Raw genomic sequence first — 25,735 nt, forward strand, 5'->3', positions numbered from 1 at the left:
GGAGAGGAGAGGATGCAAATGGCACTATATGCGGATGACATGCTCCTGTTTGTGGAACACCCAGCAAAACATATCCCAAAAATTCTGGCGACAATTGAGGCCTTCGGGTCCTTCTCAGGCTATAAGATAAACAAAACAAAGTCGGAAATCTTGTGGCTTCGGAAGCGTAAGGCGCAGTCATGCTCATATCCGTTTCAGGAGGCCGGGGACACCCTGACTTATCTGGGCATTCAATTGTCCACTAGTAGGCAAACCTTGTACCATAATAATATCACACAAGTGTGTCGTGACCTGGCTCAAACCTTGAAGGGGTGGAGAAACTTACCGGTTTCCCTCACAGGACGAATCAACTTGGTAAAAATGGTTATCCTACCACGGATCCTGTATCCTCTCTTGATGCTACCTTTTCTGATTACTAGAAAAGACCTGGCGATCTACTCAAAGGCCCTATCTAAGTTCTTATGGAAGGGGGGCAGATCTAGAATAGCTCTCATGAAATTGTATGCGCGACCCTCTTCTGGTGGCCTGGGTCTCCCCAACCTGAAGTTATATAACTGGGCAACACTCAGCCGTCTCATGCTGGATTGGCAATTAAAAACAGAGCACTTTTACACATTTGAACTGGAGAGAAATGCACTGAGGGGATTTGATCCCTCATTCCCCTACACCCCACTTAATAGCCTCCCGGCGGTGGTCAAGGATAGCTTTCTTTATAAGGATGTGCTGCGGGAATGGCGGCTGGCCCTTGGACACTCTGGCCGACATCACGTATCCCCCAGATTAATCCCACTGCGAAACAATATCTGTTTCCCCCCTGGGATTGATACTTCACCGTTTACCAGCTGGGAAACCAAAGGCTTATGTTCGGTGGGAGATGCTTTAGACATCTCTAGGAAATGCGTCAAGTCCTTTGGGGAGTTACAAACTCAATTTGGACTACCACGGGCCCACTTCTATGCCTATCTCCAGATGAGACATTATGTTGACCAGCTAATTAGAGAGGACCCACAATTCTGGGAGCCGCACGTATTTAGCGTGTCAGTATCTGCTTTTAAGCTTGGAAGTTTTTCTATCTCGGGGATTTACAAAACACTGCTGAGCCATGTTGAATCTAAACACTTAACCCTACTAAAAAATAAATGGAGAGGCCACTTAGAGAGGGAAGATCTTTTAGAGATAATCCAGCGCAGTATAGAAAATGTTAAAAGAGCAACGCTGTCTATGACGCTGAGAGAGTCCCAGATAAGAATGCTGCATAAGGATTACATTATTCCACGTAGACTACCTAAATGGAACCATGGGGTGGTAAATGAGTGCAGTAAATGCGGGATTAGTGACCCGGACTTTCTTCATTACTTCTACACCTGCCCACGAGTTAAGCAGTTCTGGGGTAGAATAGCCTTCTGGATCACAAGGGTCATTAAGATCAGGGTCAAGATAGAGGTGGAGCAAATTTGCTTCTTGGATTGGGAGGAACAAGACACTAGACACGCCTCAATACTCACTACTATGATTTTGATTGCCAGAAAGGTTGTACTGGGGGTCTGGACCGAGAGTGCTGCTCCCACCTTTAATGCATTTAAACACAAACTGCACAAGAAATTACTTACTGAACAATTAGACACTAAGATGGACACTGACAGAAGACTTAGGCACTTCATTACTAAATGGCGAAAATATATTGAAACCCTAACCGTGGACTCACAAAAACAATTGTTACTCCCATTTGCGCATACTGAATACTTGTTGACAGCCTCTCTGAGAGGAGAGTGGACATTCTTACAACAGACACGGGGGGGTGGAGGGGAGAGAGAGTATCACTATTTAGGACGATGAAGCCGCCCTCTGACCCCTGTTCTCGCCTGCTTCCCCCCTTCCCCTGACCCTTTTGGACCCTCTGGTGTGTGTGGATGTGGGGTTTTTTTTTTTTTTTCTCTTCTTCCAGACCGCAAAGTATAAATTAAAGCAGCTATCTTCTAGGATGATGGAATTGACATCACATGAGTGTTGAGTTTAAGTGTTGGTGGGTTAAGTTTGAGTTTAAGGGGGGGTGGGAAAGGGAAAGTTATTGTAGGTTAATACTAAATAAAACTTGATAGAGAATAACTGAAAAGCCAGAAAAAGGACCTGAGAGATTGATATATGGCATTTTTGTACTTTGTATCAACCTATATTTACTTGTACAAGTGTTTATTTACTCATGAAAATGCTATCTTGGACGTAATGATCTAATTGTATTTGTACAATGTCTCTTGTCCTCAATAAAATAGAATTAAAAAAAAAAAAACTTGTACAATGATTATAATTTTACTATAAAATAATTGATTGCCCTTTAACAGTGTCCACCAGTCATTTAGCCCTGTTAAATAAGCCTTCTTTCTATACTGAGTCTCAGAATATGGCTTACCTTCCCCACATGGGGACTCTTGTCAGTCTTCTAGCATTACTAAGTCTTGACTAGAAAAAGATGACTGAACATACCTTGTAGCAGTTAAGTCTGCAAACTGTTACCCCCAACAGAAGTTTTCTGGTACTCCCCAGTCCTGTGTGGGAACAGCAGTGGATTTTAGTTACAACATGCTAAAATCATTTTCATCTCAGCAGAATTCTTCATCACTTTCTGCTACAGAGTAAATAGTACAAACCGGCACTATTTAATAATAACAAACTTTTGATTGAAGATATAAAAAACTACAAATCTAACACCACATTAACTTTACCCTCCTGTGGAGATGCTACTTGTTAGAGCGGCAAAAAGAATGACTGGGGGCGGAGCCAGAGGGGGAGCTATATGGACAGCTCTGCTGTGTGTTCTCTTTGCCACTTCCTGTAGGGAATGAGAATATCCCACAAGTAAGGATGAATCCGTGGACTGGATACACCTTGTAAGAGAAATAAGGTTTTCTGTTATTTCTCCTTTTTATTTTAAAACTGTTTGCTTGTGTATATTTCTATTTGTTAACATTTTTTTTAATAATATATTGTGCTAATTTTTTGCATAATAAATCATTCAATTATTAAGTTTTTTTGTCTAGGACAGACTAGAAAGTGTTGTTAACCCTTGCACCCACTAAACTAAGCCACAGGCTTGCCTGGAGTGGCTGGACTGTGACAGATTAGTGAAAGTAGAAAGTGTCTGTTAACCCTTTCTGTGCCAAACAAGTGATTGGGGCAGGGTTGGTTAACCCTGGTTGTCACAATATATATTATATTTTACACCGTGTAAAAAGTAATTACATTTTCCCATTTTATTAAACAGTTCTTGAGAGCCCAGGCATTAAGGCCAATGATAGTTACATCATTGGCCATTTTTAAGTTAATGTAGAATCTAAATGTATGTAATTTAAATAAAAAGTATTCTTCCAGCTGCAGCTTGAAACAGACACACATACACACAAAAAAAGTCATTAAAGATTCAAATATAAAAGATTCAGGTGTAGGTTGTGAAAAAATATATACAAAAGATTTTTTATATGTGGAATACATAGATATGCTAGATAGGGCTGCCTGAAGGCTCGCTGGAAACAAGCCCCTTGATGTTGTCAGTATGTATATATATATATATATATATATATATATATATATATATATATATATATATATATATATATATATATATATGTATATATATATATATATATATGTATATATATATATATATATATATATATATATATATAATTTTATCTAGAGATGTCAAGAGCGTATAAAATAGAAGGTTATGGGATAATTTACATTTATATTGGGAGGGATAAATTTACTTATGAACTATGTAAAATATAATGCAAAATATAACTCCAGCACAAGAAGAATAGGAGTGTTTACTACACAAAGCAAAATGTAATTGAGATTTTTACTATAGGAACATCAAAATGCCACTTGTAATTTCAAGTTGAATACAATGTTGACATTTTACAAGCCAATATCTGCCAAATCTGCCCCTACTGCTGCCCCATCTTCTCCGGGTTGTGGACAAAGAACCTAGAAGAAAAAGCTTATAATTAACACCTTTCCTCCCAATGAGTCCATGCACCACCATAGTTGGCAGGCAAGGGGTTAATTATGAACCTTTCTCTGAAATGCTGTCTGTTGGTTCCACAGAAATTATGAACAGTGAGATAATGAATCAAAACAACATAGTGCAACAAGGATATATGGTAAGAGTTCAAAGAGGACAGAGTTAAAGGGACATAAAAAAAATTCTTTCATGAATCAGATAGATTATACATTTTTAAACAACTTTCCAATTTACTTATGTTGTCAATTTCGCTGTATTCTCTTGGTATCTTTTATTGATGAAGCAGCAATGCAATCCTGGAAGCTTGCTGAACACATTTGTAAGCCAATGAAAATGGGAACACAAGTTCAGCCACCAATCAGCAGCTAGCCAAGCTTCTGAGCTTATCTAGATATGCTTTTCAGCAAAGGATACCAAGAGAATGAAGCAAATTAGAGAATAGAAGTAAATTGGAAAGTTGTTTAAAATTGTATGCTCTATAAGAATCATGAAAGAAAATTTTTGGGTTTCATGTCCCTTTAACCCTTTGAGTGCTAAGCACTTTCCCACCTGGGTGCTAAGATTTTTGTAATGTTTTTTTTTAAAAAAAATTATTTTTTGGAACAATTTTTATTTTTTATTTTTCTCAGACCCCCAAGACTTACACTGTTGGAAAGGTTAGGCGAATACCTTTCCAATGGTGGGTCTTGTTTTTTTTTAGCTGTTTAGATGCCTAAAATACAGGCTTCTAAGCAGCATGCCACCTGCTCCTATACTTAACCTTGTTAAGTATAAATAAAGTTGCGCGGTGACGTCATCACGTTATTGTGCGTGACATCACCACGCAAAAAGGGAAGCCCCGGCGATACCTGTCAATCTACAGGCATGATTGCCGGGGTAGGAGTGGGTGGGAGCCCCCAGATCTCCCTCAAGGTGGGAGAGTGCTAGTGACGGCTCTGAGCCGTCATCACCAGATTGGGAAACTCTGTGACAGCTCAGAGCCGTCATTAGCACTCAAAGGGTTAAAAACTGAGCTAATGAGTCCTTCTCTGGTGCAGTAGATGTAGCTACTTTTGGAATGTCAGTATTAGGGATGGGCAAATGTGCTGAACATGTAATTTGTTTGGTAGAATGAATAGTCATGTGGACATTTGTTATGGACAATCAGATGTTGATAAGAATGAAATCCATTAAAATTCGGTAATCGAATGTTACTTTCGTTTTTGAATGTTTATACTGAAATCGAATATCCATATTCGAAATTTTGAATGTAACATTTGATTTAATAAATACTATTCAGAAGTTCAATAGTTCATGTGGTAGGAAATGTATTACATTGATATATAATAGATACAAATATATCAATTTGAATGTTTCTATTTGGAATATTGCATAATTAGAATATTAAATTTAAAGAAAGCATTCTAAATACTATTACATTAAAGCGAATTTCAGAATGTTGTTCAAACCTTCAAAATTCGAAACAAACAAACTAATGTGTTGAAATTCGTTTCAATTTTCGAATGTTGCAAAACATTCGCCCATCCTATCGTCGACATGTGAGAATGTTGACACTGCTATAAAACTAGAAATGGGTGGCACAGTTCTACCACCACAGTAGCATTTTGGTGTCAATGTGATAAATGTTGAAATTTCAGTGCATATTTATATAGGAATCAGAGAACCTTTTTTTTTTAGTGTCTGTATACAGAAAGAAGGAATTAGTAACCATTTATCAACACCACTGACAGCAGTCTCAGACTGTCTGACTATAAACTTTAAGTACTTGAATAAGTCCTGGTAATTAAATATTGATTGTTTACACTTTACTGTCTCATGTAGAGAAAACAATGTTGAATTTTTTGTCTGGAGTTAAAATGTTATGTGTGAGCTCTCACAAGATACCCCAGATGCACACACCTGAGCAATTCCTGCAATGAATGCATTGAAGCAAGTAGACGTTCGCATTTTTTGTGGCGCAATCATGAAGCATCCTTCTTGCTGGTCGAACCCAAGGAGCACGTACAGATGACGTTTTACTGTGTTGAAAGCTTTGGCACTGCTGATGTCAGCTTCAGCGCTGCTTTTATCTTTTGCCATAAACTTCATCAGTACTGTAATTAACTGGTGCACAGTTTGGTGGTCAATACCGGCATCTTCAGGCAGTGGGTCCTTTATGATGTTATCATTTTCTGGTGAATGCTGACCTATAATTTTAAAATTTGCATATAGTTATCTTAATCAGATGTAATACATTGGCCTAGAGTTAGAAGTAAGCATGAAAAATGATACCCAAGGCTTGATGACCAATCTGAAACCCACAGCACTACTGTGAATTTCATCTTGCACTGCCTTTTAGTAGTAAATATCTCAGGAATGTCACAAATGTAACATGCATTTTTAATTTACCTAGACACCTTTATAGATAAGACCTGCACATCTCATTAATCACTGTGAGTTTAGTCACGGCATCACTAGAATAAAATAATTGTTGAATGCGTCAGTGAGAATGTAGCCACCAATCAGCAAGCGCTACCCAGGTGCTGAACCAAAAATGGTTCAGCTCCTATTCTTTACATTCCTGCGTTCTCAAATAAAGATAGCAAGAGAATGAAGAAAAATTTATAATAGGAGTAAATTAGAAAGTTGATAAAATTGCATGCTCTGTCTGCATCATTAAAAAAAGGATTTGATATCCCTTTAACAACTAGCCACTTTCACCAAAGTTTAATGAATTTCTTGCATAAACTTTATTTTCCTGATTTGAAGGGACATTAAACACTTTGAGATGGTAATATAAAATGATAAATTGTATATGTAAAAAAACCTCTACAATATACTTGTATTATTTAATTTTTCCATTTTTCTTGTAATCCCATTCTGAAATTATAAACTTTTCAGTTCCTGTTAGAAATGGAAGTACATAACACTGTTATATTCCACACAGCCATTGGCTGCACACTCTAATTACCTATTTATAACTGTCCTTAATTGGCTACAGCAGAGAAGGTAACCTAAGTTACAACATGGCAGCTCCCATTGTTTTATAGACACTAAAACTTTAACATTTTTAATGTTTAACAACTAATGAAACATCTACATGTTATTCTCAGACTAATCTTTTAATTGAATGCATGATTCTATCTACATTTATTTAGTGTTTAATGTCCCTTTAAATTTAGAAAATTTGCTTCTAATGTGCCCAAACTGATAAACACTACAAGAAGATACATTGTTATGCTTATAGTGAGGAGAGTAATTAAACTGTACTTAAGAACCAGTTTTGCAATAGGCAACTACAGTGAGTTTATGAAAGGCGATATCATACTTACGTTTATCTCTGTGAGAATACTATCAATTTAAAGTAAGCATTTTCCTTAATAGGACTAAAGTAATTTTTCTTTGCTAGGAAATATAAAATCTGTCTATTACAGCTTTTTGTATGATACTGTGCAGAAAAAAAATGTTTTAGTTTTGATGCATGTCAGAAGCTTAAAGGGACACTGAACCCATTTTTTTTTTCTTTTGTGATTCAGATAGAGCATGAAATTTTAAGCAACCTTCTAATTTCCTCCTATTATCAAATTTTCTTTATTCTCTTGGTATCTTTATTTGAAATGCAAGAATGTAAGTTTACATGCCGGACCATTTTTGGTGAACAACCTGGGTTGTCCTTGCTGATTGGTGGATAAATTCATCCACCAATAAAAAAGTGCTGTCCAGAGTCTGAACCAAGAAAAAAAGCTTAGATGTCTTCTTTTTCAAATAAAGATAGCAAGAGAACGAAGAAAAAATGATAATAGGAGTAAATTAGAAAGTTGTTTAAAATTGCATGCTCTATCTGAATTACGAAAGAAAAAAAATTGGGTTCAGTGTCCCTTTAATGCTTGTCAGAAGTTACTGTCTGGTAATGAGCCTGTGAGAAATATGTCCTAGAGAATGAGTTGAACACAATCACTTCCTGTTAGTTTTAAAATCAATTAAAACAGCTATACCTTTCATCAGGTAAAAATGTTTTATCATGTCCAAAGGGCCAGTAAGGTCAAATGTAAAACTTCATAGTTTAGATACAACATACAATTTAAAAAAAAAAAAAAAACAACTTTTCAATTTATTTCTGTTTTCAATTTTGCTTCATTCTCTTGGTATCCTTTGTTGAAGATTAAACTTAGGAAGATTCATAGGAGTTCATGAATGTGCATGTGTCTTTTCAGTCTATGATAGCAGTGTCTGCAACAATGTATAACATTTCTACAGACATTTTTGCATACTTTACGAAATCCAGATACACGCTCCTGAGCATAAGCTTACGCACCGTGACAAGAAAAAGTAGCTCAACCAACAATATAGAATTTGTGCAACATTCAGTGCAACCAATGTCAAATGTAACGGGAATTAGAAGTATTTCTTTTCTTTTTTATTGTATCAGAACAAGGATATTTTAAAATATATGAAAATGTTTTGTTTGTCATAAAATAAAAATTGATGTTACTACCCTGTAAGGCTTGTCCCAGTTCATTATTAGATCTGTAGGAGTTGGTCTTATCTTTCAGGTACCAAACCATTTTACATAGCACTTCTAATTTCTGTTTTGCTGAAACATACCTTGTGTTTGCTCTGCTGTTATTCCAAGTGCAGGTGCAGATTGTTCATGTCTGGTCAATCTCACCGCTAAAGATAAACCAACAACATTAGAATTAAAAGCGAAAGTGTAAAAATTTTATAGAAAACTGATAAATGTAATAATAATAGGCAAGATGGAAAAAACAAATATTGCTTTAAAAAGATAAGATATTAAGTTACTTAACGGATTTTAGTACTGAGGGTTTCTGGCAGCGAGAGAGCTCTCTTTGATTCCCCTGGTCCTTTGACGCTGTCACGTAAGGAACGCACACTCTTTTGCCGGTTACGGGCAAATCTCGCTCTTTTGATCTTCCACATGGCTGCGTCACTGAGATTGGCTACATTCGTTCTTACAGCTGTGATTGCTATAATTCCAAAATAAAAATTAAGATTGTCATTTTTTCTTTTTTTCTTTAATAAGATTGCAGTAAATAAAAAAGTAAAAATCATTATAATATATAATAATAAAATGTAGGATTTCCATACAAACAATCTCACACTGATTTGGTGTGTATTATTTATCAATGTGGACAATTTGAATTTCAATCCATCACAAAACACTTTTCAGTCAGCTTTTCAAAGATTTTTAAGTGTTTGGGCTTTTAAAAAAAATGTTAATTATAATTACAGTATATAATACAAAACATATACATATATATATAAATAAAACAATTATTATTATGAAAACTCTTATGAAATTACACATATCACAAATTGTTATTAATTGTTAGGTTAAAAACCTGGAAACACAGGTAGTCATCATCAGTATTGGGTTGATTAGTCATGATTCAATTCTGCTTTGAAAACCTCCTTGAAAAACCTGTTTCTTATTCTATTTTTTGTGTGTTCAAATTTTGTCATTATATAGTATGTGAAATTTGATCAGTTTTACTAATTCCAAATCTCCAGATGTGTCTCTTCTAATGGATTGAAATAACGTTAAAACATAGTTGATATCATTCTGTATGTGCGTGTTTATGTGTGTGTGTATGTTGTATGTTTATTTGTACATGTGTGTGTGCATGTATGTGAGTCTGTGTGTATATTTGGGTGCTTGTATTTCTGTGTATGTGTAAATGTTATTGTACATATACAGTATGTGTGTATGTGTGTGTTTATGTATGTGTGTATAGTGAGTATGAGTTTTTAGTGTAATGTGTGTGTGCATGCATGTGTGTGTGTAGCTGTGTGTGTAGTATGTGTATTATAGTGTAGTATGTATATATGTAGTGTATCTGTCTGTACATGTGTGTGCATGTATGTGAGTCTGTGTGTATGCATGTGTGTTTATGTATGTGTGTGTAGTGAGTATGAGTTTTTAGAGTAATGTGTGTGTGGATGTATGTGTGTGTGTAGCTGTGTGTGTAGTATGTGTATTATAGTGTAGTATGTATATATGTAGTGTAGTGTATCTGTCTGTACATGTGTGTGTGCATGTATGTGAGTCTGTGTGTATGTTTGGGTGCTTGTATTTCTGTGTATGTGTAAATGTTATTGTACATATACAGTATGTGTGTATGTGTGTGTTTATGTATGTGTGTGTAGTGAGTATGAGTTTTTAGTGTAATGTGTGTGTGCATGCATGTGTGTGTGTAGCTGTGTGTGTAGTATGTGTATTATAGTGTAGTATGTATATATGTAGTGTAGTGTATCTGTCTGTACATGTGTGTGTGCATGTATGTGAGTCTGTGTGTATGTTTGGGTGCTTTTATTTCTGTGTATGTGTAAATGTTATTGTACATATACAGTATGTGTGTGTTTATGTATGTGTGTGTAGTGAGTATGAGTTTTTAATGTAATGTGTGTGTGTGTGCATGTGTGTGTGTGTAGCGGTGTGTGTAGTATGTGTATTATAGTGTAGTATGTATATATGTATTGTAGTGTATCTGTCTGTACATGTGTGTGCATGTATGTGAGTCTGTGTGTATGCATGTGTGTTTGTAAGACAAAGTCAAGATTTAATGTTTTTTTATAATAAGAGGCCAAAATATGTAATACTATAATTTTACATGTTGAGGATAAAGAATTGTATATTTATCATGATAACTAGCTTTTTACTATGAAGATTTGTCAGCACTTGAGCTTGGAAGTGGAGTTTGGAGTGATAGCTGTAGACCGGTTAGCTAGATAACGACAAAACCCAAAAGTCCCAGTACGCTATGATTTTATGAACAGATGTATTATGTATATGATATTCTTAGAACATATTATGTTCGTTTACTTATTTATGAGTCTTTGTTAACTCAGTATTTGTGTTTGTTTTTTTAATTGATGGGATGGTATTTCATATGAGTTTATTAGAGGTGCTGAGAGTGGAACCCAACACTGCTTTTTAACCATTTTGAGCAACATTTTTTTTATTCAGTATAAAGATCAATTTTCTCTCTGTAAATAAACCAACTAACGTGTAGGCAATCGTTCTTTTGGATTTGTTCCAAATTTGTTCTAGTTATACAATTAGAATTGGTGCTTGGGAGTAAATTGAAAGCTGCACTGGAAAAAAAAACATTTAACAACGAGTGAATCCTCTTGAGCACTTACTTGTAGGAAATGGAAACTCCTTGTTGCAGTCTAGGTGAAGCTGAGCTTCCAGGGAAAGGGTATCAAACCTATTTACAAAGAACTCCCAGCTTAGAGCTGGAATGTCCTGCTTTAGAAAGTGAAGCAGTAGAAGCTTGCTGAGAATGGTTGGTCTGTCCTTCACAACAGTGTCAAACTGGAAGTCAAGACAAAGGCACAGGCCCTGCAGGAAAGCACATAGGGCATCATTAGTCAGTATACAAACTACAGATGTGCAATATCACAATACTTGGTGCTGATACCTATTTATGATCCATACAACACATAGCTGCAATTTCTCCTATATTGATTGTAGCATATGAATGTCTGAATGTGACTTTTGAATATTCACATGTAATAAAAAGCATTCAATACTTGTTTGATACCTTTTTTATTTTTTACAGCATTGATTGATCTTGCTGTATCTACCTGTCTAGTATTATAGATATTATATATAATAATAATATATAATAATGGTATTAATCCTTAAATAATTCTTTAAACCGGCAACTAATCGTTGGGTTGGCTCCATTACATTATACTCACACTTATGCCAAGTATGGCTTGCGGGACGTAGATTCTGCCAGAATGTTATACAAATTCTATTCATTACTCTTTGGAAGCAAAGAGGTTAACAGTCAATCAAGACTTCCCTTAGGCAAGGGCCTCAGCAAGACAAATTTGTGGGGCCCTTCAGCACGGCCCCCTTTTGTCCCTCCTCCTCTATGTCCTCCTTCATGTATGTTCCACCCCTGTCCCACATTCAGTGCCACCTCTATAAAGAATAACACTGTATATTACACCTCCTAATACCAGAAACACTTCTTCCTAAACGAAGTACAGGATGTACATTGCCGCTTCTCTTTCCCCTAATGAGGGTGCAAGTCCCTGGACGGGTGCCCCTCATGCCCTGCCTTGAGAACTTGAAAAGAGTCTGAGGTTTTTAAGTTAATTACCTTATATACTACTGGCACTAACTCTTCTCTCTTAATAATTTGAGTGGAACCTAAATTTACTGAATAGTGACTGAAACATTTTACTCAAGCACAGAGAAAGATCTATCAAAAGCAGGGGTGAGTGATATCAACAAAATATAAACAACTCTTTTCTAAACCACAGTAAAACATTTGGAAATAAAATATAAACATTTTATTAATTACAAACTTTACATTACCTCAAAATTAAACTATATCCCATTAAGGGCCAGATTACAAGTAGCACGCTAATTTTTTATTGCACTCTATACAGATCCTAATTTTGGTTATTCATTTTGGCTCTATAGGTTTTGCACTCTTATTTACTTGTTTGCATGGTTATATACGTGTTTATGTGTATTTATATGTATGTATGTGTGCATGTATAAGCATATAAATAGACATATATATATCCACATATTCATACATATATTGGAGCCCTTTCCAGTCAAACACCTTACCATATACAATATCCGTTTAAAACATTTGTAACCATATCAAAATAATATTTTTTAATTAAAAAATAATAATATGAGTTTAGTACTTTATTTTAAAATGTTTTTGATGTGTTTTGTCAAACTTTTTTTAACTTTTACACTTTAATTCAGGTCTCAAGTTGCGCTAAATATTCTAGCACAGTTTTGGCTTGCGCTTGAAATCAATTTATAACTCAACTTGTAATATGAGCTCTATTTAGTGAAGTCACAATGTCCATTGAAAGTATAAGTTGCACTAGAGTGATGTCGGCCGTGCTAACCATTCTCTGGTAAATGGTATTTACCATGGACTTGTAATATCAATATGCACAATAATGTTAGCGAGGTCCAGTGATATTGCATATGTCAATCCACGCTATTATTAGCTCACAACTAGTAATCTGGCCTTAAATGTTTTAATGTCTCAATAAACAACTACTTTTGCCTAATTTTCGATGACCGTTATGGCAATTAAAGAACTATATATCTAAAGTGCCCTGACTCAGGTCTCACCTGCAATGCTGGTCTCTTGATGGTGTCTAGCAGAAGTCCAGCTCTTGTGGCAACTGCTGGGTTGACATCTTCCACTGCAGTCAGAAAGCAGCAGAATGCGTGAGCCAAGGAGTATTTTAGCAGGTGGTTCTTTGTTACTGAGTGAATGTCCAGGAATCTACACAAAACAGCTACCTTCTCCACTGTAACATAAAATAAATAAGATTGGACATGTACAGCTAAAATATTTTTGTTTTATATACTACAACTCCTCAATGTACAGAACTAAAGAAGAGTATAGATACATACAAGGGTCCAATTCTCTAAAATTTACTGGCATGTAGTGAAATAGCATGCGCACCCTCGCATGTGCAGAACTCCCTCAACTCTCAAAAAAAAAAGGCTAAACCTGAAAGTTCCAATAAGTGACAAGCTGCCTCCCATAGGGGTCAAATGCTTAGAGAATACAGTGCGACCTGTTAGAAAACTTCAGAACGTCCAAGTTCAAACACTCAAAGGGCCCTATTTAACAAAGACAGCGTGGATCAGGTCCGACACACCTCGCTGAATGCTGAGAGCAATACGCTCTCTGTATTCATCATTGCACCAGCAGCTCACAATCGGCCAGAAACACGGGCCCTCAAGCTCTATCCAGAGCTTGATAAATGGGCCCCAAAGGCTGCAAGACTCATTTTAAAACAGAAATATAAAGAACTCTTTGAGTTTTGTACTTTTCAGTATAATTAGTATTTTAAAACAACATTGTAAATGAATTGTATTTTAGACAGTATGGCCTCTAGTTATCAACGCGTCTACTTTACCTGCCTTCGCCGGCCCAATATGCCCGCCTAAGCTCGCCTACCATCGCCACCGCGAACCTGAAAAATTTCACCAAAGTTATCAATAAATCTGTCAAAAAGCTGCGCACCAAGTACGGGGCGATGAGCAGCGGACTGTGATAGTTATCACTCATCCGATCTCGCTGCTTTTCGGCTTTTTGACAGCTTTATTGCTAGCCTGTCACTAAGCACCCACACTATCTACACTGTTCTTCCCCTTATACCGGTGCCCCCGGAGCCCCCCGCAACTCAATAAAGTTATTAACCCCTAAACCGCCGATCCTAGACCCCGCCGCAACTTTTATAAATGTATTAACCCCTAAACCGCCGCTCCCGGACACCGCCGCCACCTACATTATACCTAGTAACCCATATCCTGCTCCCCCTATACCGCCGCCACCTATAGAGCTGTTTTCTTTGGGGCATGACCGCAAAAGGCCCTTTTAAGGGCTGGTAAGGTAATAGAGCTGGTAACTTTTTAATGTAGAATAGGGTAGGGAATTTTTTTGGGGGGCTTTGTTATTTTATTAGGGGGCTTTGATTAGGTGTAAGTAGCTTAAAATTGTTGTAATATTTTTGAAATGTTTGTAACTTATTTTTTTTATTTTTTTGTAACTTAGCTTTTTTTATTTTTTGTACTTTAGTTAGTTTATTTAATTGAATTTAATTGTAGTTATTTGTAGCTAATTTATTTAATTCATTTAATGATAGTGTAGTGTTAGGTTTAATTGTAACTTAGGTTAGGATTTATTTTACAGGTAATTTTGTATTTCTTTTAGCTAGGTAGTTATTAAATAGTTAATAACTATTTAATAACTATTCTACCTAGTTAAAATAAATACAAAGTTACCTGTAAAATAAATATAAATCCTAAAATAGCTACAATGTAATTATTAATTACATTGTAGCTATCTTAGGGTTTATTTTACAGGTAAGTATTTAGTTTTAAATAGGAATAATTTATTAAAGTATAGCGTAGTGTTAGGTGTAATTGTAACTTAGGTTAGTTTTTATTTTACAGGTAAATTTCTCTTTATTTTAACTAGGTAGCTATTAAATAGTTAATAACTATTTAATAGCTATTGTACCTAGTTAAAATAAATTGAAAGTTGCCTTTAATATAAAAATAAATCCTAAGATAGCTACAATATAATTATTATTTATATTGTAGCTATATTAGGGTTTATTTTAAAGGTAAGTATTTAGTTTTAAATAGGATTAATTTAGTTAATAAGAGAAATATTATTTAGATTTATTTAATTAATATTTAAGTTAGGGGGATGTTAGGGTTAGTGTTAGACTTAGGTTTAGGGGTTAATAATTTTATTACAGTGGCGGCGGTGTAGGGGGGCAGGATAGGGGTTAAAAAAATTTATTATAGGTGGCGACGGTGTAGGGGGGGCAGATTAGAGGTTAATAAATTTAATATAGGTGGTGGCGGGGTCTGGGAGCGGCGGTTTAGGGGTTAAACAATTTATTTAGTTGCGGCGGGGTCTGGGATCGACAGGATAGGGGTTAATAACTTTATTATAGGTGGCGACGGTATAGGGGGGGCAGGATAGGGGTTAATAGGTATTATGTAGGTGGCGGCAGGGTCCAGGAGCGGCAGTTTAGGGGTTAACATATTTATTATAGTGGCGGCGGGGTCCGGGAGCGGCGGTTTAGAGGTTAATCAGTTTATTATAGTGGCGGTGGGCTCCGGGAGCGGCGGTTTAGGGGGTAATACATTTATTTAGTTGCAGCGGTGTAGGGGGGACAGATTAGGGGTGTTTAGACTCGGGGTACATGTTAGGGTGTTAGGTGTAGACATCTCCCATAGGAATCAATGGGATGTCTGGCTGCAGCGAACATGAACTTTCGCTATGGTCAGACTCCCATTGATTCCTATGGGAAAAACCAGGTACGCTGGGCCGGAAAAGTGCCGAGCGTACCTGCTAGTTTTTTGATAACTAGCAAAAGTAGTCAGATTGTGCCGAACTTGAGTGCGGAACATCTGTAGTGACGTAAGAATCGATCTGTGTCGGACTGAGTCCGGCGGATTGAAGCTTACGTCACTATATTCTACTTTTGCCGGTGTCTAGGGCTTGATAACTAAGGCGAATCAGCCTCGCCACAAATACGCTGCAGAATTCCAGCGTATTTGAGGTTGACGGCTTGATAACTAGGGGCCTATATATTTTAAAAAAAATCTGCATACTTTTATTGAAAATTTGAATTTGCATTATTAAAGGGACAGTAAAGTAAAAAAATTAACTTTCATGATTCCAAGAGCGTACAATTTTAAACTACTTTCTCTTGGTGTTCTTTTTGTAAAGCCTACCTAGACTCGGGAACAGCAACACAATACAGGGAGCTAGCTGATGATTGGTGGCTGCACATATATGATTGTTGTCATTGGTTCACTCAATGTTTTTAGCTAGCTTCCAGTAGTGCATTGCTGCTCCTTCAACAAAGGATACCAATATAATTAAGCCAACTTGATAATAGAAGTAAATTGAAAAATTGTTTAAATATGTTTGCACTATATGAATCATGATAGAAAAAAATGGGCTTCATGTCCCTTTAATAAATCTGCACTTTAATTGTGATTTTTACTTCTACTTTCATTATGCCAGTGCAGGACCCTAGTGGGTCTGACATGTATTTAAGGGTTAACACCCTTGAGTCTAGAATGACTGTGGTATATGGTAACTTTGTTGTGGTGTGAGGGGCAGGGCTAAAATTTAATTTTTATAAGGCTGGGGCATAGAAGTTCAGCCTCTTTTTCCTGTTTCATCTGCTCAAGAATTTTCTCCTGCCCTCCCACCCTGTGAGGAGTGAATTTGAGTTGCGACAATGAGGTTGCAGCATCCATAGGGTTGCAGTTACTCATCTCGGCGGTAATAGATTTAGTTGAGCCTGAGCTTCCACCTTTGTGAGCTTGTTGGGACAGCTTTAATGGGTTAACTGGTGGTCGGTCATGGCCCGGGGGCAAGCAGAGAGACCACCAAATGAATTAGGGAGGGGTGATGCCCACTATGTGGTGGCCTAAGGGTACCCTTCTTGGAGATGTGGTAGCTGGAATAGCTCTCTAAAATATCTAAGCCTCTCTGCTACTGGGTGAAGCAGCAAATGCTTTGTTGCAGGTACCGTACGGGCCTTGATGGTCTGGTAGTATGGGTTAGGTTAGGGACTCAATTCCCACCACTTTTGGTAATTTAAGTTGCAAAAAAGTTTATTTATGCTTTTTACTTAAAGGGACAGTTCACCCAAAAACTTTCTCCCCTTTAAATTATTCCCAATGATCCTTTTTACCTGCTAGAGTGTATTAAATTGGTTGCAAGTAGCTCCTTTACTCATATTTCAGCATTTGAAATAGCTGATTTAGCTTGTGGTTTCCCAACCTATACTGAAAGTTTTGATACTGGCGTATACGCTATTGAATAGCCTAAGTAAACACAGCCAGCAGAATAGATTACACCCTCAGTGGGGGGCATGATAGTTAAGTAATAAAATGATAATTTTCCATTGTTCTCTCTATTTATTGAGCTTTGGTGTTCCAGACAAATATAAGATAAGGAAGCAAGTCTGTGTACATAAAAGTGATAACATAATGAGAACTGATATTACCTGAAGCTCAACCCATTGTAATAGGCTGTGGTTTCAAAGCACAAAACCAGCTACTTCAGATACACAAATAAACCCAAAAATGCAATTTCTTAAATATTTTATACTCTGCAGTTGGTATAACAAGTCATTTAAAATACATTTATGGAAAAACAATTTTACAGTGTACTGTCCCTTTAAAAATGTAATTTAATAATGCATCTGTGACCGGTCTTCTTCCAACTCCCTGAGTCTACATCTTTGTCATTATGTATAGATGTGGTGGGGGTAATGCAATGGAAGGACAAAATGGGTAGTTTAATTCCTTATACTTTCTAAACTACTCGTTTTATTGAACACTATAGTGTAATTTATGTGTCTTACTTTTGCACACTGAAATGTAAGTTACACACCTTTGCAAGATACACAGATCTCAAGGTAATATTTGCCTTTATAAACTCTCCAATGGAACCTCGTAGCACTGATGTATCTTTTTAGAGAATATTTTTAGAGCTCTTTAGAGAATCTAGGCCATAGTGCTAAATTGGTCAAGGAGTCTAAACAAATTTTCTCCTAGACAATTTTGGAACTGTTTTTTGTTTCTACCTTTTTCTGAACATTTCAGTACGTTATTAAAATAGAGACTTTGAAAAATGGGATTTCTGGATATCTGAAATTGATATAGGGACAGATATGGATTGGTTCCAACTGTAGATCGCCTCTATTTTCCCTGCTAAGTTCTTTCTGCACATCTTTAACAGATCCAGAATTTAACCAGTAAACACTATACCTGCTTCAAACCTCATTTTCCAGTCTTTGCTGTTGAAATTGGTGTTAATGATTGTCCAGAAGATGTCAGCACCATAAGGAAGAGACAAAGCATGGAGAAGGAGAGGAACCGCCAAAGATGAAAGCTGCGAGAACTCAGATTTCATCACTCGCCACAAACTATGGACAACAAGAACATCTCAGTATTAAAAGATAAAATATGGTAAAAGTGAATATATTGTTGGGCACAAATGTATGATATTTGCACTTCTTTTGTACTATTTATCAGCGTTAGAAATACTGTTGGGATCTCTTATAAATGACTGAACTAGGGATTTACAAATTATTTGTAAGTGATCATTAATTTTGAACCAATTCTAAATAAATAATAATAATAAATAATAAATAATAAATCAGCGCTATCAAAAATTAAAGGGACATGAAACCCAAAATTTTTATTTCATGATTCAGGTAGAGAACACAATTTTAAAGACATTTCAAATGTACTCCTATTATCAAATTTGCGTTGTTCTCTTGTTATTCTTTGTTGAAGAGATATCCAGATAGGTAGTGTGGACATGTCTACAGCACTACATGACATCTAGTGCTCTTGCTAATGTATAACAATGTTGCAAATCTGCTGCCATATAGTGCCACAGACACGTGCACACTCCTGAGCTTATGTCACTGGTTTACAACAAAGAATAACAAGAAAACCGCCTACATACAACAATATTTAAATACAAATTGGATTTCATTTCACAAATTTTTCTTATACCAATTTTCAGGGGTCAAGTCCAGTGGGAACACATGGGAACGGTGGAACTAAGTTCCCCCTGGAAAGAGAACAGAAACACTTCAGTAAACACTGCTGCTGGTGGTGAGAGGAGCTGGACCACAGTCTAAGTCTATCAGTGGTCCTGCTGTGTGACCACCCTGCACTGAGTGAAACACACATGGTGCTTACATTTCTTTGAGGCATGCTCTGGGGTTATCTAGCTCCCCTCAGTAGAAATATGACTATTCCACCTTAAGTGAGTGAGACTCTGAGACAGAGGAGGAGTCTGTAGTTGCTGTCAGACACATAGATTTCAGCACGCTCTGGATAGGAAGGAGGGGGGAGGAAGGAGGGTGTGAGGAACTGAGGGTAAGCTGGCTATGCTTAAAATGAAAAAAGTTAAAATATGTGAAATAATTTGTGGACTCATGTGTCTTGAGGTGCGCCAATACCTGCTCTTATTATTATAATCATTTTGGTCACTTTGGCAGCACTCCACAATATGTGCATTTAAAAACATATGCTTTTATTAGATGTGCTTAACCATTATTTCTTACTGATTTATCACTGGGGAAACTGACCAAAGCCCTTTTGGTTTAAAGCACTCCACCCAGTTCAGGTGTGTTCCAGACACAGATATTTAACTTAACTAGGTTTGAGGGGAGAAATCACTCACCTCAACAAGAATACACATATAGCACTCCTGAGTGCTCTCACATGGATATTTTTGTGCGATATATTCATTCACAATAGACTACTGTCCATGGTATGGCTCAATATTAGCAAATGAGTCCAGATAGATAGAAATGAAAGAATGTACATTAAAATTTAACTTTTATTCTTGTTATGTTAAAAATGTATACACACATACACATGACACACAATTTTATTAAAACTACGGATAGGGGGAACAAGGCTCAGCGTGATAGCCAGATAAAAAATATGGAGAATAATGAGTAATACTGGTAGTATAGCAGGTTCAGTGTTTAAATCTCATTAGAGAAATTCTATGTAAATACTGCTATACACCCTGGTAAGCTGCCAATACTCCTGAATAAAATAGTGATAGATTACAGTGCCTAAAGTGTGACTCAGGATTACTGCACACTAGATTGACATAATAGATAATACTTAACTAATAAGTATTACAAGTAGTATGTAAATATAGTGAGTAAATCAATGGGGTTAATCTTCATAGTGCAGAAGGTTTAGTGTGCAATTTGGCTTATATATAGTGGGTAAGCTAAAGCCAATGCACTCTATATCACCACAATTTAACTGGAATAATGGTGTTAATCATAGTTGAACTGAGAAGTATATATATTTTTATGGTAGTATTTAGTTGTGCGGGTAGAGTATTTGACCACACACTATGACTTTAGATATTAGCTTATTGGGAGCGGGCTTTATACGTCCCTAAATGTTTACCACTGATATCTATACACTATGATTCGTTGTCTTACAGTGCCTATGTAGCTAGGGTTTTTACCATCTTATATATTCATTCCCATTAGGTATTGGTGTATATATAGAAATATGCTCTGGCCCACTAAATCAATATCTTTAGCCTAAATTGAATACTAAAGTTGATAGTTCTCACGCCAGTGAGGAGACACACTCACACACTGTTAAATGCTGGATCTGCTTATAATAACTGTCATCAGTGTGCTACAGAATCTAAAGATTTTGCCACTTGTGATCAAAGCCGGCTGTATGTTAACTCCTACAGCTGATATGCTGCCTCTTATAAAGACCTTAATATTGCTACAATATTAGCAATTAGCATGCTGAGTAGTATTACTTAAAAGGTTACCAATATATCGAGTTCTGTTAACTCCTGCAGCCAATGTGCTGCTTCTTGTAAAGACCTTTATATTTATACAATATTAGCAATCAACAGGCTGAGTAGTATTACTTTAGAGGTTATCAGTGTATCAAGTTCTGAGAGTTATGGTTCATAATATAGACCGGGTTGATTTGTGACATCTATAGTTAGCGTAAAATTGAGCGTGCTGCACGCTACAAAATTAGGTCATACACACACTCTCTTAGTTTTATTACAGTAACTTGAGTTGTACACGGAGGTGGGTAGATTGTAGGGTTACCACTCGTAATGTTGATCTAGTTGTTACAGTGTTAATTCTGTAAGAGCTGTTAGTATAGATTAGGTATTCTATTTGATATTAGCGTATATATGTTTATACTTATATTTATACTTCGCTTGTATACCTTGATTATAACCACAGATAGAGTGGCTATAACTCGATCTAAAGTACGTAAGTTTGGTATTACGTTAAATCTGTTGGATCAAACGTATTGCTAGAATACTACAGAGTGGAATTTAAATGTCAGCACTAATCACCACTCCACTTGTGAACTGAGTTAGCTCACCGTATTAGCAGTTAATATGCTGCATAGTACCACATCAAGGTTAACACTATAAGGAATACTGAGAGTCACAACTTGTGGTGTGAACCAACTTTGTTTGTAATAACCAAGTTCAGCGTATAATTGAACATGCTGCACGCTGCAAAACCTGAGTCACACACACATATTCACTATTGTTTGAGGAAATAGTAGTTTGTTGAAAAGCAAACATACGGAGCATTGACAGCTGGGACACGCTGATCGTTCCCCACTAAACGCTACCTAAAATACAGGAGCTCACTGGGCCCCTCACCAATTCCCTAACATGTTTCGCCGCTTGTCGGCTTTTTCAAAGGGTGCGCGCGCGGCGCGCCAAACTGGGTTTAAATAATGTTAGTGCCGGGTTATGCCGCCCCCTGGGTGACGTCATGCGGTCCCATATTGAGGGATTATCTGGGTCCTAAATCCTGTCATGTATATTTCAGTTAAACAGGTATCTGATTCATATAGATAAATGGGGGATGTTATTACAGAACTGGATGAAACGAAAGAAGAAATGGGGAAATAATGGAGTTTTAATCATACATATTTTTGATATAAAGATTAAATAATTGACTGCGTGATGTGCAAGTTATCTTGAAATAAATTAACCGATTGTGTCCAAATATAGAAGATCAAATCAAGTGTGAAAATCAACTCTGCGTTATGTGAGTGTGTAAATAGATAACAATAATGGTGATATTGAATTTGGTGTAATTGACCGGTAGTATATATAGTGTGATGTTGTAATAGCATAGTTTGGTGAAATTATTATACTAGTGAAATAAGTAAAACCAAGGACTTAATACCTTCAATTATTTTCTAATAGTGACTAATGTTACATATTAAAAGTGAACCAAATGTAAATAGTCAATAACTATCTACAGATAGCAAATGGTGATCACGTTTATATTAGTGATTTAAGTGAATTGTATTAAGGAGATAAAAGACCCTGTGTAACCTTAAAATATATTTATACCAATGTGTTGGACAAGCATTTATTGTTCTGTGCTTGTCAGTATTCAGTGCAGAACAGTCAACAAATTGTTGGTTTAATCAAAATAGATGTGAATGTATGAGTTTGTGAGTATATATACACAGATTGTTTTCTTATATAACCCCTATTCTTCAAGACTAATGTTATTAAATTAACATCCCCAGTCTATAATGTTTGAATATATGAAACATATATAGAGACCACGAAAAGAGTTATTGTGAACCAGGTGGGGGTATAAGGCACTATGTTATAGGATTTACAGGAATGTCACAAAGTTATAGTTTTCGTTAAGTCCAAACGGTTGAATAGTGTTCAACAGATAAATCCATCTACTTTCTGCCTTCAAGAGGGCCTGTTCAATATTGCCCCCTCGTATGCCAAAATCAATTTTCTGTATCCCCCAACATTGGAGGTCTGATTGTCTAGATTTGTGCACTTTGAGGAAATGTCTGGCAACTGAGGTGATAGTTTTTCCTGCTTTACTATCATTGGCTGTGTTTTTGATGTTTCTGAAATGCTCCTGCAGTCTAGTTCCGATTTTTCTAGTCGTCATACCAACGTAAAATTTTGCACATTTGCATTGGAGTACATAAATCACTCCCTCTGTTGTGCAATTGATATGTGATTTGATTTGGTGAATTTTACCAAAACGATCTTCTATTTGGTTTGTGAGAGCACTCAGGAGTGCTATATGTGTATTCTTGTTGAGGTGAGTGATTTCTCCCCTCAAACCTAGTTAATGTACTTTCTTCAATACACAGCACCAACCCCCAAGTTCAGGTTATTATACCTGAGTATTCTTTTGATAGGGCAGCAGTGCTCATTAATGTTCCAGTAGTGCCATTGGTTCCTTTCTTTTTGTTCACAGATATTTAACTGTGTGTATATAAAGCCAGGAAACCTCATCCCATGCAGTCTGGATGAGAGGTATAGTATTGTAATGTTGGAATGTTATTTTGGTATATTAGAATTGTATTGGCTTATTTCATAGTGTTAAGAGGTGTTGAGAAGGCAATTTTTTGCAGCATTGGGAAACAAGTTTGAAGTATGTGTAATAACATGTAGCCAGGAAGCCTCGTCCCATGCAGTCTGGATGAGAGATTGGAAATTCTATTTTGATATATTAGAATTGTATTCTTGAGCTTAGCTTGGCTAAATTTTATAGAGTTAGGACCAGTCTTATGTGGGACACCTTGTAAGTGGTGACTGGCTGAGCAGAATATGGCCATATTGTGTGACTAAGATCCCATCTTTATTTAAAAAAAAAAATTAAAAAAATTATGAAATATTAAAAAGGCAATTTTTGCAGCATTAAGGAAAAAATTAAAAAAGTTAAAATATGTGAAATAATTTGTGGTCTCATGTGTCTTGAGGTGCACCAATACCTGCTCTTATTATTATATTCATTTGGGTCACTTTGGCAGCACTCCACAATATGTGCATTTAAAAATATATGCTTTTATTAGATGTGCTTAACCATTATTTCTTACTGGTGAGCTGGCTATGCACCATGTGAGTTAAAAACAAAGTATGGACACCCTGAATCTTGACATTAGTATTCAGTATCAGTTGAATCCTAAATTACAAATAACAATTTCACCCCTGGCATGTAAAAATGTAACCATGGTTGTCCAACCTCAGGCTGAGAGGCAACCCTACAGCCCTTCATTGGTTTTAATTTGTTTTCATTAACCATAGTGTATAGATGATATACATATAAATACAGTGTGTATAAAACAATATTAATTGTGAGGGTGGGTGGAAGTCTTGGTGAGTTCCCACACTTTTTTTTGGGTCAAAATGACATGGTTATATATGGTTTCCACACAAAGTTACAGACTTTTATTTGCAACAATACAAATATACAAATTTTATTTTAGTAATATGTTAGTGTTTAATAGATTTAATAGGTTAATTAGGGTTGCTTACTTTTGTTGCATTTCTTTTTGAAAAGGCATGAAAATACTCTTGAACTGTATAGATGAGTTTTGTCAGAAACATCCACAGATTATCTATTTAATAAGATTCTTGGAATTCACATTCATGTTTCTAGACTTTTTTTTTTAAATGATCATCTGATCATTCAAATATAATTATTATAATAAATTACTAAAAGCTAATGTGGGGCTCTAGCAAAGGTGGTTTAATGCCTGTTTCAAATATTTCCTTGACCTAGGTTTAGAAAAAATCTTTAAAAATTCAAACCTTTAAGAATACAGGGTGCTACAATAATAATTGGGGGTACCCAACACTCACTGGTTGGCAGCCTCTGGAAGATAATTGCAAGAGGGTGAGAGCTCTATAGTTTCAATGACATCAAAATCTAAGCTTGCTATGGCCCACCACCATCCATACTGTGCAGATTTTTTACATTGATTGAACCATCTTACTGTTCTCCCGTCGTTCCTATCTCACAATACATTCTATAACCTAAACGGACATTATTGTCCACAATGAAACTAACATTCATTTTCATAATGTGCATCTATATATGTGTTATGTAGCATACCTTGAGATGAGCATGTGCTCTTGGATATAGCCAAGGAAAGGCACATGATCTTTCTTTGCAATATACAAGCACTCCCCATGCAGGCAGAGAATCTTCAGACAGTTCAACATATTGAAGAGAATATCTGGCTCATCAAATTTAGCCATTTCCTAGCAGGTATAATAAACAAATAATGTCAGTACATTAGGGTATAATATTTTTATATTGCACTAGCAAAACCAAATAGAAGGTTATAAAGGTTATAGGAAAATATACATACAGTATATATACACACCCACACTGTGTGTACAATTGTATCCCAACATTCTTTAAACCAAAACTTATTTGGGGAGCAAAGGTTGAATATTATTATTAAAGCTATAAAAACAGCACTCTCAGATATTTTAAAATGTAATCATCATAGGAAAATGCAAATACATTACAGCCACTGATCAACATTTTCTTCCCCACTAATAATGCCTCAGTAGAAACAATGTTGGTTTTTGTGTATATGTGCAGTTTTTCTTCAGTGAATTATTTTTAATTTCTAAGATGTGTATGCTTGTGCATTTGTCTATTATGGGGAGTGAGTGCATTGGTGTATATACTAGTGTGTGCACATGTATAACTGTGATGTGTGTCTATATGCTGGGTGAGCATATGGGTGCATATGTTTATATACGGATGTGTGCATTACTGTATATACTGGGGTATGTATGTATTCTAGGCATGTGTGTGTGTATTTACTGGGGA

At 36.1% G+C, this 25,735-nt stretch overlaps 1 protein-coding gene across 1 annotated transcript in view; it reads right to left on the reverse strand.

Annotated features, from left to right (window-relative positions):
• The window catches only part of UNC79 (unc-79 homolog, NALCN channel complex subunit), a 538,284-nt gene that overhangs the window by 250,720 nt on the left and 261,829 nt on the right, over window positions 1-25,735 (reverse strand). Inside the window, exons 22-28 of the mRNA XM_053710079.1 lie at window positions 25,004-25,152; window positions 18,336-18,493; window positions 13,143-13,324; window positions 11,162-11,363; window positions 8,806-8,985; window positions 8,603-8,668; window positions 5,918-6,204 (exon numbers count right to left, since the gene is read on the reverse strand). Of these exons, the coding sequence (XP_053566054.1) occupies window positions 5,918-6,204; window positions 8,603-8,668; window positions 8,806-8,985; window positions 11,162-11,363; window positions 13,143-13,324; window positions 18,336-18,493; window positions 25,004-25,152 (1,224 nt within the window). The remainder of the gene's footprint in view (window positions 1-5,917; window positions 6,205-8,602; window positions 8,669-8,805; window positions 8,986-11,161; window positions 11,364-13,142; window positions 13,325-18,335; window positions 18,494-25,003; window positions 25,153-25,735) is intronic.

Source organism: Bombina bombina, chromosome 1, assembly GCF_027579735.1.
Source record: "Bombina bombina isolate aBomBom1 chromosome 1, aBomBom1.pri, whole genome shotgun sequence".
Classification (NCBI taxonomy): Eukaryota; Metazoa; Chordata; class Amphibia; order Anura; family Bombinatoridae; genus Bombina; species Bombina bombina.